The 13419-nt window shown below is 34.6% G+C and overlaps 1 protein-coding gene across 7 annotated transcripts in view; it reads right to left on the bottom strand.

Moving 5' to 3' along the window:
- SNAP91 (synaptosome associated protein 91) overlaps positions 1 to 13419 on the bottom strand; it is a 126796-nt gene that overhangs the window by 50539 nt on the left and 62838 nt on the right. For all 7 annotated transcript variants that reach the window (XM_058661054.1, XM_058661055.1, XM_036493880.2 and 4 more), the window contains exons 8-10: positions 10819 to 10925; positions 8368 to 8409; positions 547 to 617 (exon numbers count right to left, since the gene is read on the bottom strand). In XM_058661054.1, the coding sequence (XP_058517037.1) occupies positions 547 to 617; positions 8368 to 8409; positions 10819 to 10925 (220 nt within the window). The remainder of the gene's footprint in view (positions 1 to 546; positions 618 to 8367; positions 8410 to 10818; positions 10926 to 13419) is intronic.

The raw sequence follows: 13419 nt of genomic DNA, 5'->3' as shown, positions 1-13419 counted from the left end.
CTTTTTTCCCAGCATGTAATTAGAAAAAAAAATGATTGACAATATACTTAAAAATCTAGGTTTGTGAAGCTCCATTAAAATTGCACATGATCACTATTTGCTTGCTACTCCATGTCAAAAGCCCTCTGAGAAAAATGTCAGAAGCATGCCATCTGTGCCTAATGCTTTCCGTGGAGAAGGCACAGAGGCCTGAAGCCCACGCTTTTTGCCAGTGGGGTTGATAATGGAACAGTGTGCAACGCTGCTTATGAGTCTGACTTATTTCTACTAATGTCTAATGATGACAGCCTCGATCTTTCCATTTGAATTCCTTTTCTTCGTATTGTGAATCATTTCTAAGGGAAAATGCGTAAATCATCAGGTTCAGCCAAGGTAGGACAATCTTCGAGTTTGTTGTCTCAGACTGCAGATAGGTAATGAAACCACACAGGTTCAATGAAGCACTCCCTCAAACTGCACTGGCATACACTGTACAACAAAATCTGATCTCACGAAGGACAATTTTGCTATTTTTAATCTTAAGTTGAATATACAACTAAGGCGTACTTGTTTCCAGGTTTCTTTCCTTCTAATGTATTTAGATGTTGTTCAAGGGTCTCCATAAGACTGCTGGGAGCCTACAATAAGAAAGTAAAAATAAATGTCTGCATTGTTCTCTTTCAAAGCAAGCACACTGCAACATCAGGGTAACTTGGCATGGTGAAGGTCTATGGGTGAACCTTATTATGTATATTAGGTAATTTCATCTGGTGTGCAAATATTTAAATTCCATGGACTCTCATATCCATCTTATACACATTTAACTCCACTACATAACAAGTAACATTACAGTGTGCTTTTAACATACAGATTTCAATAGATAGTCTTTTACTATGTCATAAAACTCAAATTCACCACAACTTTCCCATAAAACACAGCAAAAAAGGAATAGGCATTACTATCTAAGCAAAAAATATAAGTGCCCAAATACAAATTTGCAGAAATAAGAAAATACAGTAAAATTCCACTTATTAGGTACAACTTAAACATTAGGAAAATCATAGCTTAATTTTTAAAAGGGGGTAAATTAGAGTTGTGTGGAAATGAAAATAATTTTAATAGTTAAGAGCAGGATTTTCTTATTACTGGACTAATCAGTTTAACATAGAAAATGATACTTCAGCAATTACAATACAGTGCTAAGTGTCTGCAGATTTACTATCACAGAATTCTTAATTAAGAGTTATGTAACTTTTTCTATAAATAAAATTCTAGGAAATATAAAGTGATGGCATTTTATTGTACATTACACAGAGAAATAGCAGGTTCAAATATTCAAACAGGCTCAAATATTCAACCTAATCTACTCTTCAAAGGTTAGGAATTTTGATTTTCTTTCTCTAAAACAAGTTAACAAACACTAGACCTTGGCAGCAGCATAGGCATAGGCATTCAAACACTAGCATTTCAGGAAGGAAGCCGATATATCTGCAGATACATTGAATTCTGACAACTGTTCTTTAAATCAATCTCAAACAACTTTTAAGGGCTTTTTATAACTATTATAATACATAACAGAATTCAAAGAAATGCATATAATTGCACATTTTACATGCATTTTTAAGCACAAACTAAAATAAAATTGTTGATAAAAAGTTTTAATTTTAAAAGCTCAGGTCAAATATTCAACATCCATTTTCATCTCATGAACATATATTACTTTCAACATTTATATGCTTACTTATATGTAATTACATGATTATTATAAATGTAGAATACTAATGAAAATATGACCAAAATATCAATATATGTGCATCTATATATCTATATAACTAGGAGAACAAAAAAATTAACTTGATCTAATCGGAAAAGGGTAGAACATTACAGCTCTACTACTATTATATAAAACATTTCATATTACAGAGTAAAACAAAGATTATTTGTAGGTGCCACAATGCATTTTTTTAAAACTATAAAAATTAGAATAGTAAAATGTGAAAGAGGTCAAAATATACTTCATAAATTCCAGTAAACAGCAGCTAGCTATAAAACTCATATTTCAAATTTAAAAAATAAGAATTGTGAAAGCTGGCATGTTGATAGAGCAAGTTCAGTCACCACCTGAAGTGCCAGCATCCCACAGGGTATCAGCTCAAGTCCTGGATGCACTATTTCTGATTGAGTTCCCTGCCAATATGCCTGGGAGAGGATTGGAAAATGGCTTCAGTGTTTGGGCCACTGCCATCCTCACGGGATTCAAGGAAAAAGTTCCCAGCTACTTGCTTTGGCATGGCAGAGCAACAGTCATAGTGGCCACTGAAGGATATGGACCAGCGAATGGAAGATATCTTTCTCTCCTCCCTGCTCTCTCTGTAATGCTGCCTTTCAAATAGACAAATCTTTTTTAGAATACATGGATTTTAAAAAACAATAAAGATGGGCCAGCATTATGGTGTTGCAGATAAAGTTGCCTTGTATGATGGCATCCGGGCACTGGTTCATGTTCAGCTGCTCCTTTTTTTTTTTCTTTTAAAGATTTATTTATTTTTACTGGAAAGTCAGATTCACAAAGAAAGACACAGAAAGATCTTCCATCCGTTGGTTCACTCCCCAAGTGTCCACAATGGCCAGGGCTGAGTCGATCCAAAAAAAGTCAGGAGCCAGGAGCTTCTTCCAGGTCTCCCATGTGAGTGCAGGGTCCCAAGGCTTTGGGCCATCCTCAACTGCTTTCCCAGGGTACAAGCAGGGAGCTGGATGGGAAATGGGGCACCTGGTACACTAACCAGTGCCCATATGGGATCCTGGCATGTACAAAGTGAGGACTTCAGTCACTGGGCTAATGCACTGGCCCACGTTTCTCCACTTTCAATCCAGCTCCCTACTAATGGCCTAGAGGAAGCAGCAGAAGATGGGCGAAGTGCTTGGGCCTCTGCTACCCACGTTGGAGTGCCAGGTGAAGCTCCTGGAGGCTGGTTTCAGCCTTGCCCTGTCCCAGCTATTGCAGCCCCCAAGGAAGTAAAGGAGCAAATGAAAGATATCTCTCTATGCAACTCTGATTTTCAAATAAATAATCATTATATATAGGATTATAAATAATAAAGAAATGTTTATTCAGGGTCTGGTGTAATGGCTCCATTGGCTAATCGTCCCCTTGGCAAGTGCTGGGATCGTATATAGGCACCATTTGTGTTCTAGTGCTCCACTTCCCAATCAGCTTCCTGCTTATGGCCTGGGCAAGCAGTGGAGGATGTTCCAAAGCCTTGGGATTCTGCACCCATGTGGAAGACCAGGAGCAGGCTCCCAACTCCTAGATTTGGGTCAGTTCAGCTCCAGATGTTGCAGCCATTTAAGGAGTAAATCAGCAGATAGAGGATTTTTCTCTATTTCTCCTCCTCTCTGGGAATCTGACTTTCTAATTAAAATAAATAAATCTTTAAAAAATGCTTATTGGATAAATAACATTCGTTATTGATAATGACGTTGATGGCTATGGTGATGGAGGAAGCTGGGAGGGCTGGGATATAAACTTCCTCCTATTTCTATCTTTTCATTTGGATTCTAATAAGGGAAAATATATTGAGCCATAGAATTGCACTCCGGTGACAAGATCTGTGGAGCAGGAATGGGTGCAGCACTTAAGAAGTCACTTGAAACCCCCACATTCTGTATCAGAATGGCTGGTTCTAAGTCTCAGGTCTGCTCCTGAATCCAGCTTCCTGCTAATGTTAGAGGCAGCAAGCGATGGCTCAAGTACTCAAGACCCTGCCATTCATGAGGGACATCTGGGTCAAGTTCCAGGTTTCACAGTGAGGCCTAGCCCAACCTTGGCAGCTGTGGGCATTTGGAAAGTGAATCAGCTAATGCGAGTTTTCTCTATCTCTTTAAAATGAAATGAGTAACAATTTGAAAATATTTGGGTACTCTCAATATTAAAATCAGTGTAAAGGAAGCGTGATTCTTTGTTAAATCTAAATTTGAGACACTGGTTAAGAAAAACAGATGCATACCAAGAAGTGGAGATACACATCTCTACTCTCATAAAGAGTACTTCAATGAATCAGTTAAACATACCTTGACAGTATGATACTAGATTTTCTACCTTTGCCTATACCTACAATGCTTGATGCACTTAAATAGCAGAATGTTAAACTTATAACTGTTGATAAAGGACTACACTTCCATAATAATATGGGAAAATGGTTGGAAGGGAAAATGAGAAAGGAGGAAGAGGAGGGAAGAATTTCTGTGCCTACAAATTATATAATGGAAAATAATAACAACAACAAAAGGGAAAAAAAGAAAAACAAATGCTAAATGTAGTAATAAAATGGAGTACAACAAACATGGGGCAACAAGAAAAGTAACTTTTTCTTATCAAACTGTTTAGTTATCTAAAACAAAACAATGAAGAAAGGAAGACAGTCTATAATTACATGTGTTTTGTAAAGCTTCTTGATTAGTGAGAAAATTAAAAAATTATGTTGAAGTCACAAATAAATCACAGAAGTTGAAAAAACTTCTGTAAGTAACATAAGACTATAAAACTTTGCCTTAGAGTTATTTTGCATGTAGTGGAGGGCAACATGGCACATTAGGTTAAGTCATTACTTGCAACTCTGACATCCTATATTAGAGCAGTGGTTTGAGTCTTGGTTGCTCCACATCAGACTTGGCTCCCTACTAACAAGCCTGAGAAGACAGTGGAATGTTTTCTAAATATATGGGTATCTGCCATTCACATGGGAAACCCATATGGAGTTCCAGGTCCCTGGTATTGGCCTAGAAGATCCCTGGCCATTGCATCCATTTGGGGAATGAACCAGTACATGGAGAATCTTTCCTCTCTGTTTCTCTCTCTCTGTCTCTCCCTTTCTCTCTCTGCCATTCTCCCTCTAAAATGAATAAAAGATATTTTAAAAGCATTCCAATTAAAATGAAGTTAGCAACACTTTATCCTAGGGGTTTTCAAAGTGCTTTATTATTTATATTTTATATAAAGTTAAAAAAAACTATAGAAACTAATTCCTCCAATTCTTTGCAGATGAAAATACCATTGTATCCTCAGTTTATCCCCAACACTATCTTTAGCTCCATGCACATTTTGGCATGAGGTAGATAGCAAATGAAAATTGTTTCTTAAATTTCCAATGAGCAAAAGTTTGAGAATGCCTTTACTGTTGCAAAATGAATTTAAGACAACAGTTCATAATTAGCATCTTTAGTTAATCATTAAAAAGAAAAAGCAGTCTATAGGTCAATCAAAAACAGCATCCAAAGAATAAGAAAGAGTAAGCCTTATAAACAACACAATATGTTATGGTTACCAATTCATTGGTGGTAGTTTTTAAAAGGAAAATTTTCTTTACCAGTAGTTTTCATATCAACCAGAATTTCTGCATTCAAAACCTAAGAAACATTTTCACAAATGGAGATATTCTGAATTTGTAATATATGCACAAACCCAATAGGAGTAATAATATTTTTTAAAAATTCTTTTTTTTTTTTGCAAAAAACAGTGAACCCAGGATAAAAATGAAAACATCCAGGTAGAATTTAAATGAATTACATTACAAAACATTTTACAACCATGTGAAAAACATAACCGAAAGATCAGTCACACTTTTGATCACTAGAACTGAGAAGTAATTTTGAAAGTGCTGAGGCAAAAGATCTCAGTTATGGTATTATACTCACTTGTCACACAAGACAATACTTTGAATGTTTTTTGAATTTTTCAGTGATATTCATGAATCATTTAAATGCTTTAGTAACGATATTAAGTATACAAGTTAAAAAAGGCTACAAATGACCAAAATTGTGTTCATTGTGTATTCTCTGACATAAAAGACAACTATCAAATTCAAAATTTCATTTTGCTGTAACAGGAATTCTAATCCAGTTGTAATAATGAGCATCCTATTTTTACTCCCGGTCAAACAAGAAGTCCTTATAATCTCAATTGCTTACTTAACTCTGTCCAAACTGGTATTTTGGTACATTGCCATGGTTAAGATTTAGTGGTCACAGAAAAGATAGGTAGAGGCCAAATTTTGATGTCAGAGGAGTTACCTGAATCTATACCTGAAGTTTTTAATGCGGGTCTAAGTCAACCCAGATCTAACACTATATAAAATATTAGCCCCAGAACACTTCCCATTTTTTCTCAGACCTGACCACATTGTCATACACAATATAAAACAGCAGGTGAGGAAGACAGCTCCCTTAGAGATGTGAAAGGGACTCTAAGCAAGAATTAGTGAGGTAGTTAGCTCAACGGTTCTCATATTCTAAAGCAACCATAATTAAGACATTTAAAAAGTATACCACCCATACTATTTAAAAAATTTTTATTCATATAAAGCAAATGTATTTCATGTATTTCATAGGTCTCATTCTAAGAAGATGAGCAAACTTCCCCCCATAATCTTGTATTGGGGGATTTAACATACATTGCAGAATTGAATTAGAAGAACTTTGTTATGAGGAGCTAATTTAAAAATAAAAATTAGCATGGAAGTTTATGTGGCTGCTAAGATCAACAGCAATAGAGTGTTATTAGATTATAAGGGAGCTTTACCATGAAATTACCTTTTAGACTTCAGGAAAGACTTCTCTGAGGTTGAAGTCTCTGTTTCCCAAATTTGGAAAACACAAACTTGATACCATTAAATGAAATGTTCTGTCTCTGAACTTCTTGAAAGGTGACTGTATAAATCATAATGATACTACCACATAAAAACTTGCACCTAAGTATGTAAATCCTTTCAGTGATATACTTTTACTTTCTAATTTTAAAAATAAAAACGTACTTTAGTGTCTCTTGAATCTCTCCTAGTCTCCATTAATCTGTCCAAACCAAGGGGAATGACTAAAGACTCATTTCCTCCTTCACTGAAAGCCTCTACTTAACAAACCTTTCTTTTTTTCTTTTATTTCACAGTCAGGGTTGCCACTTTTAAGATTTCACTGAGCTAGAGGCATGAACATCCACCTTTTAAGATTAACATATATTACTTATTTGTTTTTTAAATGTACTATAAATTTTATTTTTTATCACAGACATTTAAATAAAAACACATCAATGCTTTGCTTTTTATTACAATGTTACAAAACTAAATCTGTATGTAATAAAGGCATTTTAATAATACTTTATAAATTTAGCCATATCCAAAATGATATCAGTATCTTGCTCAGGTAAGCCCCTAGTCAAGGAACACTATTTCTTCATAGTAGCAGAAATATTTTATACTAGCAGTCTGTCTATTAGAAGGAGCTATCTCCCTAATTTTAAATAAAAAATTATCATATTCTGAATGGCTCTATCAATTTTATTTATGAAGAACTTCTGACATTTAATTTGTATTTTAATAATACATACACAGAGATCCATTTATTTGGGTTTCTCTAATTTTTAATGAAAATCAAAGACTTACATTATTTTATATGTAGAAGCATTTCAAGGTATTATAAGGATATTAAACACACATTGTTAAACAATATTAAAACGTGTATACCTTTCATTATAGCTAATTTTCATCTATCACAATGATGTTTCAATTTACAGAGAATTCATATATCCATAACTGGCATGCAAGATAGTAGCTAGCTCTACATTCTATTCCATGATATCCACAACATTATCTCTTTGAAAGACATGGTTGGGACAGAAATTTACCACAAAAGTCATTAGAACAAAGAGTACTTAAGTAAAAACAGCTCCTTTTAATTATGAGAAATGCCGTATGATCATCTATGACTGATCTGGATTCTACATTTTAGAAGTAGTACACATTTTGATAGATGAAAGGGTTGATAAGAACACTCAACTGTAGCTACTTCTTAGATGTATGCCAGAAAAATCACTCATGTACCAGTACCACATTTTGTTTAAAAAAAAAAAGGAAAAGGTTATTTTATAAATGAAAATTCCTCTACTTTATGGAGGAGGCAAGAGTCAATGTAGACTGTAAACCTATAACTTGGCATTGTCCCCATGCATGTTTGTCTTTGATATCCTGGGACATGTAGAAAACTAGGGCAAGTTGGAAGAAAATTCTATATGTTCTCACAATCATAATTAGAATCACTTTTCATAGGTATTAACACTATTCAGTTTCCTTTTTAGTCAAGTTTTAAAATGCAAAAGCTCAATTAGTAAATTCTGTTGCTTTTAAAGAAGAAATTATCATAACACAGGAAAATCTTCCCATTCATTTCAGAAATATATTTTATAGCTAGAAAAATAAAGAAGGTAGTATCCAGAAATTATTACTTCCAAAAAGTTTCAAAACTCCAAATCCAATAAAGAGTTACAAGACTATGTCTATTTGTGACAAAATATAGAATAATTTCAAGCATCCTCATTCTTCCATGCAGAGGGTCGCTTACCTGTGTGAGGTCAGGAATATCACCTTTATCAATACCAACTTGCTGTGGATTAAAAAAAAATAGATCACTTAGAGGGTTTTACACTTTTTTATATTTAATTTGAAGGTCACACTCAAGTTTTAAAAAATCACAGTTCAATCTTGGATTAAAAGAATTATTATAAATATAAACTTCACTTTGAGCATATGCCCTTTTTATCAGTTTTCCATTCAATATAATATAGCAATGATTTTATTCACATAGGCAAAACAAATGCAGACAGTTACGTTATAATTAAAAAAGAAATGAAAATCAATCGGAGCATAACATTTAAAGTATCCTCCATTGTTAAAAACACCTAAGAAACTACAGACTAAATTTAAATAGTTAGATGAAAAAGTTCTCTAGATAAGGAATGTTTAGTTTTAATAACTTGTTCAGTTTATACTAAAGGATCACTTTTTTTTTTTTACTTTCTATTGTATCCTTCTAGAATGCCTTTGTGTTTTAGCCAGGAAAATACAAAACATTTAAATATATTGCTGACAGTATATTTTTATACAGAATTTACAGAACAGTTACAGCCCATGTACAGCAAAGGCTCAAAGACGGTCATCCCAACCATGTGGGAAAGCTGGACTGAGCTCAAGGCTTTTGGCTTGGACCTGGTACAGCCTCGGCTGTTGCTACTATGTTGGAAATAAATTAGTTAATAACAGATCTGTTTTTCTGTCCCTCTGTCATTTAAATAAATAAACAAACTTAATAACAGATCTGTTTTTCTGTCCCTCTGTCATTTAAATAAATAAACAAACAAAAATTTGATAAAGACACATGAACATGCTTTAACATAATATGTAACTTACACAAACTAATATCATATTTTTTAAAATTCTGACTATATGCTATTTGGGTCAAAGCACAAAAAAGAATCTGCTTTGATATTATTTTGGTCTTAGAATTTAAGTATGACAATTATTACCCCATGAATAAATGAAAATTGAAAGTTCTTACATAAACTGGAACACTTTTGAAACTGCATACACAAAACCTGTATTCTTACACAGTATTCTTAGAATGACAAAAACAACAGAAATAAGGCACAAATTCCCTGTGTCCACAACATTGCATGCTTTACTATTGAGACAGAGCTTCTGTCACACAACAATCCAGTCCTAGCATCCAGCTGACATGAAAAACACCTCAATGGTAATCCTGCTAAAGGACTGCAGTATCAATGTCCTAATTTCCACTGTCTGTATGAATCAATAATTGAATTGGATAGAAAAATCACCAATTTACAGAGATCTTTAGAAACACCAATCATATGGTTATACGGTTTCTGTGATTATGTATAAAGAAATACCCCTAAGACACACTTCATAAGTCTTAAAAATTTACACTTCTTCTATTTTTTTGGGAGGGGCACTGTGTTTAAATCCCTGACAAAGTGAGGAAGGTCAGAATTTCAAATTTATGAGACAATGGAGGGCTTCTCTGAAGACAAGTCTAGAATTCAACTAAAAAAAAAAAGGAGCACATTATAAAGAGCAGCCCGGGATTACCAGGAGCTAGGAAGGATAAGGAGGAAGAGGGAGGTTGGTTATTGGGCACAGAAAACAGGTTAAGAGGAATACAGTAATTCTACAGCACAGCAGAATCAGTATAGCAACAGCAAGTTATTACCTGTTTCAAAAGGATTTTGAATGTTCCTGACATGATTAAATAGAGTGTGATTATGTAAATTGCTCAGATTTGATTATTATTCTGCTATGTGTATATCAGAATATCATTATGTTTTAGCTGGGAAAGCTGCTGCTTGTGGAACCAGCATCTCATGTGCACTGATGGTCCAAGTCCTGGCTGCTCCACTTCTGACTCAGGTCCCTGTTAATGGCCTGGGAAAAACAGCAGAAGATGGCTGAGGTGCGTGGACCCCTGGCAGTCATGGAAGAAGCTCTTGGAACTTAGCCTCACTGGGACCACCCATAGGCTTTGTGGCCATCTGGGGAGTGACCCAGCAGATAGGGGATTTCTTTGTGTCTCTTCTTCTCTTTAAAACTCCAAATTTCAAACAGATCTTAAAAAAGCACATTGTACTTTTAAAATCTGTACAATTAGTATATGTCAAAAGCTGTTCAAGGTTTTTTATTTCTGAACATAGTGCATTGATGAAACATTAAAGAAAATAATAATCATTAGGTGAAATAGAAGAATGGACCATCTTGTAAAACATCAGCTGAGCTTGTTATCAGTGAAACATTAATGCAAAGTAATCATCTGATTGGCAAACAGTGGTGCAGAGTATAACCTGTAGTAATGGCTTGGATGAAGTGACATCTAGGGTCATCTTAAACTCCAACATACAATAACTCAGTAGCAGAGAATTTGCTGGATCAGACATTTTATTATATATTCCAGATACATGGGCCAATATTTTAAAAATTACATTCCCAACTTACTGCCACTTACCTCTGCAACCTTGAGAAATTCAGATACCCGTGTCATTCTAGTTAGAAATCTCTTGTAAATTTCCAAAGCATCTTTACATTGTCCTTTCTTCATTTCAAAAAACTTTTCTAGAAGAAATAAAGAGATAGACAACTAGAAAAGACAGATTCTAAGCTTAGGTGAAGATTATTACTCAAAACCTGAAATACTGTTCAAGTCAAAACATTTAGCATTAAAACCTATGTGAAGCATTAATGAACATAAACAAAGCAGATTTTAGCCATTTAAGAAAGGTTTGTGTTCCAAGTTGGCCAGCTATCTCAATGAAGCCATGTAAATCATGAAAACAGAATTAGTATAAGCATAGATGAGCTGTCATATGGGTTACAATTCTGATGCACGTTATCACACATTCTATCTTAGAAATAGCCACAACTCTTCATGATCAAAACTTCAACAGTTATGAGTGCACCCTACAACCCCCTTGTTTTCTTACTAGCTCATTACAAAAAATAATTTATATATCATAAAGCAATAATTAACATGTTATTAATCTGACAAACACTGCATATTAATAATATGTGTTAATATTAGAGGAAGCCGGATGTGGGGTATATGAGGACTCTTCATATGATTTCACAGTATTTGCTTAATGAATTAGAAGCTATTAAATAGGGCACGGTGCAGTAGTCTAGCAGCTTAAGTCCTCGTCTTGCACGTGCTGGGATCCCATATGGGCGCTAATTCTAATCCCGCAGCCCTGTTTCCCAACCAGCTCCCTGTTTATGGCCTGGGAAAGCAGTCGAGGACGGCCCAAAGCCTTGAGACCCTGCACTGCATGGGAGGTTCCGAGCTTCTGGCTTTGGATTGGTGCAGCTCCGCCCGTTGCGGCCGCTTAGGGAGTGAATCAGCCGATGGAAGAGTTTCCTCTCTGTCTCTCCTCTCTGTATATCTGACTTTCCAATAAAAACAAAATCTTTTTTTAAAAAAAAGCTATTTAATAAAAACTTATAAAAAAGAATTCTTTAAATTTTCTATACCTAAATTGAAAACTTTCTATTAATAATAATTTCCTTCAAACATCATAGTGATGCATTTTTGTTATAAAATAGGTTTATGAAAACAGCATATGGTTTAATAAGCTCTTTATGATTTCCTCCTCCTTTTCAGACAAATCATGCTTTTCAGACAAAAAACAGAGTCTCAGCTTTTTGTGCACTCCTGAAGTCCAATAATTCCTTGACTAAGGTATTATAGTTTCCTTATAATTGTAGTGTGAGTGCACTTCTAGTACATATTCTGCTGAAACCACTACTTTACTAGTGTTCTCACTGGCTACTCATTAATTCTTGCAGTCAGTAATTATTGACATTACAGATGGAGACACAGCAAACAAGTGTCCAGGGTGGCTTCCAGGCAAGCCTGGATTATTACTGGTGGCCCAGCATCTTCCACGTAAGTTCACTGTTCTATATTTGCACACAGCTAAACACATGTTATTTTTTTATTCTCTCATATTTGAGAGTAATTTATTTCATTCAGCATATAATTTTACTACCTCAAAAGTATTTTTAATTTTCTCAAGTTAAGTTTAATAATATATAATTAGGCAAAGAACTAATTATCCAGGGCAGTTATTACCTTCTGTTGACAGTCTTTTGGTAATGCTACTTTTAATAGGAACATGGACCTCCCGGTAAGCTATTTTAAGGGAAGTAAAAAGCATCCAGAATATGCACCTCATAATGCTTCCCATTTGGTAAAATTCACAGGAGAACTGAGCATTCTTAAAAATGGTTAAATTTAAGGATAACCTCTGCCACTGCTCTATTTTTTAATACTACAGGTGGAATTAGCATGCTAAAGAAGATAGCTTTTCTTTGGTTCAAATTTGTAAGTCAAAGACTTAATCTAATAAATACACACACTCTCTCTATCTCTCTAATATGGACACAAATTTAACTCTATCTGTTCCTGGGTATAGCAGGTTCTCAATGGGTCATAATCAAGGGATGTTTATCTCCCAATTTTGTATCACTAGGCCAGCTGTAGCTTGGCAATGAATCAGAAGAAATCATTGTGTTGATTTAGATTCTCTGTGTACAAAGACATATTGGTTAGTGTTGGGCAGCACTTGGTATTAATTGATCTCTAGATGCTAAAGAGTTTCTGTTTTCTAAGGATGTTTTCAAAATTATTTGTAATTTTCATGGTTATCAAAGATTCAACAAAAAAGATATTGCTACAGCTTTAGTTGATAATCTCATGGCTGTTTCTGTAACAAAGATAATGACACAGAAGGTAATATGTACCACTTTAGTGTTACATGCAGAGCTAAGAGATTCTTTTGTCCGCCTTGAAGCCAGGACAAGCCCTAGAAAAATAACATTTTACAGGGGTGGGGGCTGGGTCCCAAAAATAAGTCTCTATGTTTCTCTCATACTAAAGATAACAGATGATTATTTTCAATATTTAAAATGATCAAATTTGATATTTGCACAATAAAAATTTATAAAGCCATGATTAATCATCTTTTGCATATTAGTACGAACTTTCCTAGCAAAAGGATAAAATGAGAAGTCATTTTAATCTTGAGCAGAAAACTGAATTTTCCTTCATTTG

This window comes from Ochotona princeps, chromosome 1, assembly GCF_030435755.1.
Source record: "Ochotona princeps isolate mOchPri1 chromosome 1, mOchPri1.hap1, whole genome shotgun sequence".
Taxonomy (NCBI): Eukaryota; Metazoa; Chordata; class Mammalia; order Lagomorpha; family Ochotonidae; genus Ochotona; species Ochotona princeps.
Note: the sequence above shows the minus strand (reverse complement) of the source record. Positions and strands in the feature narration are given on the sequence as shown.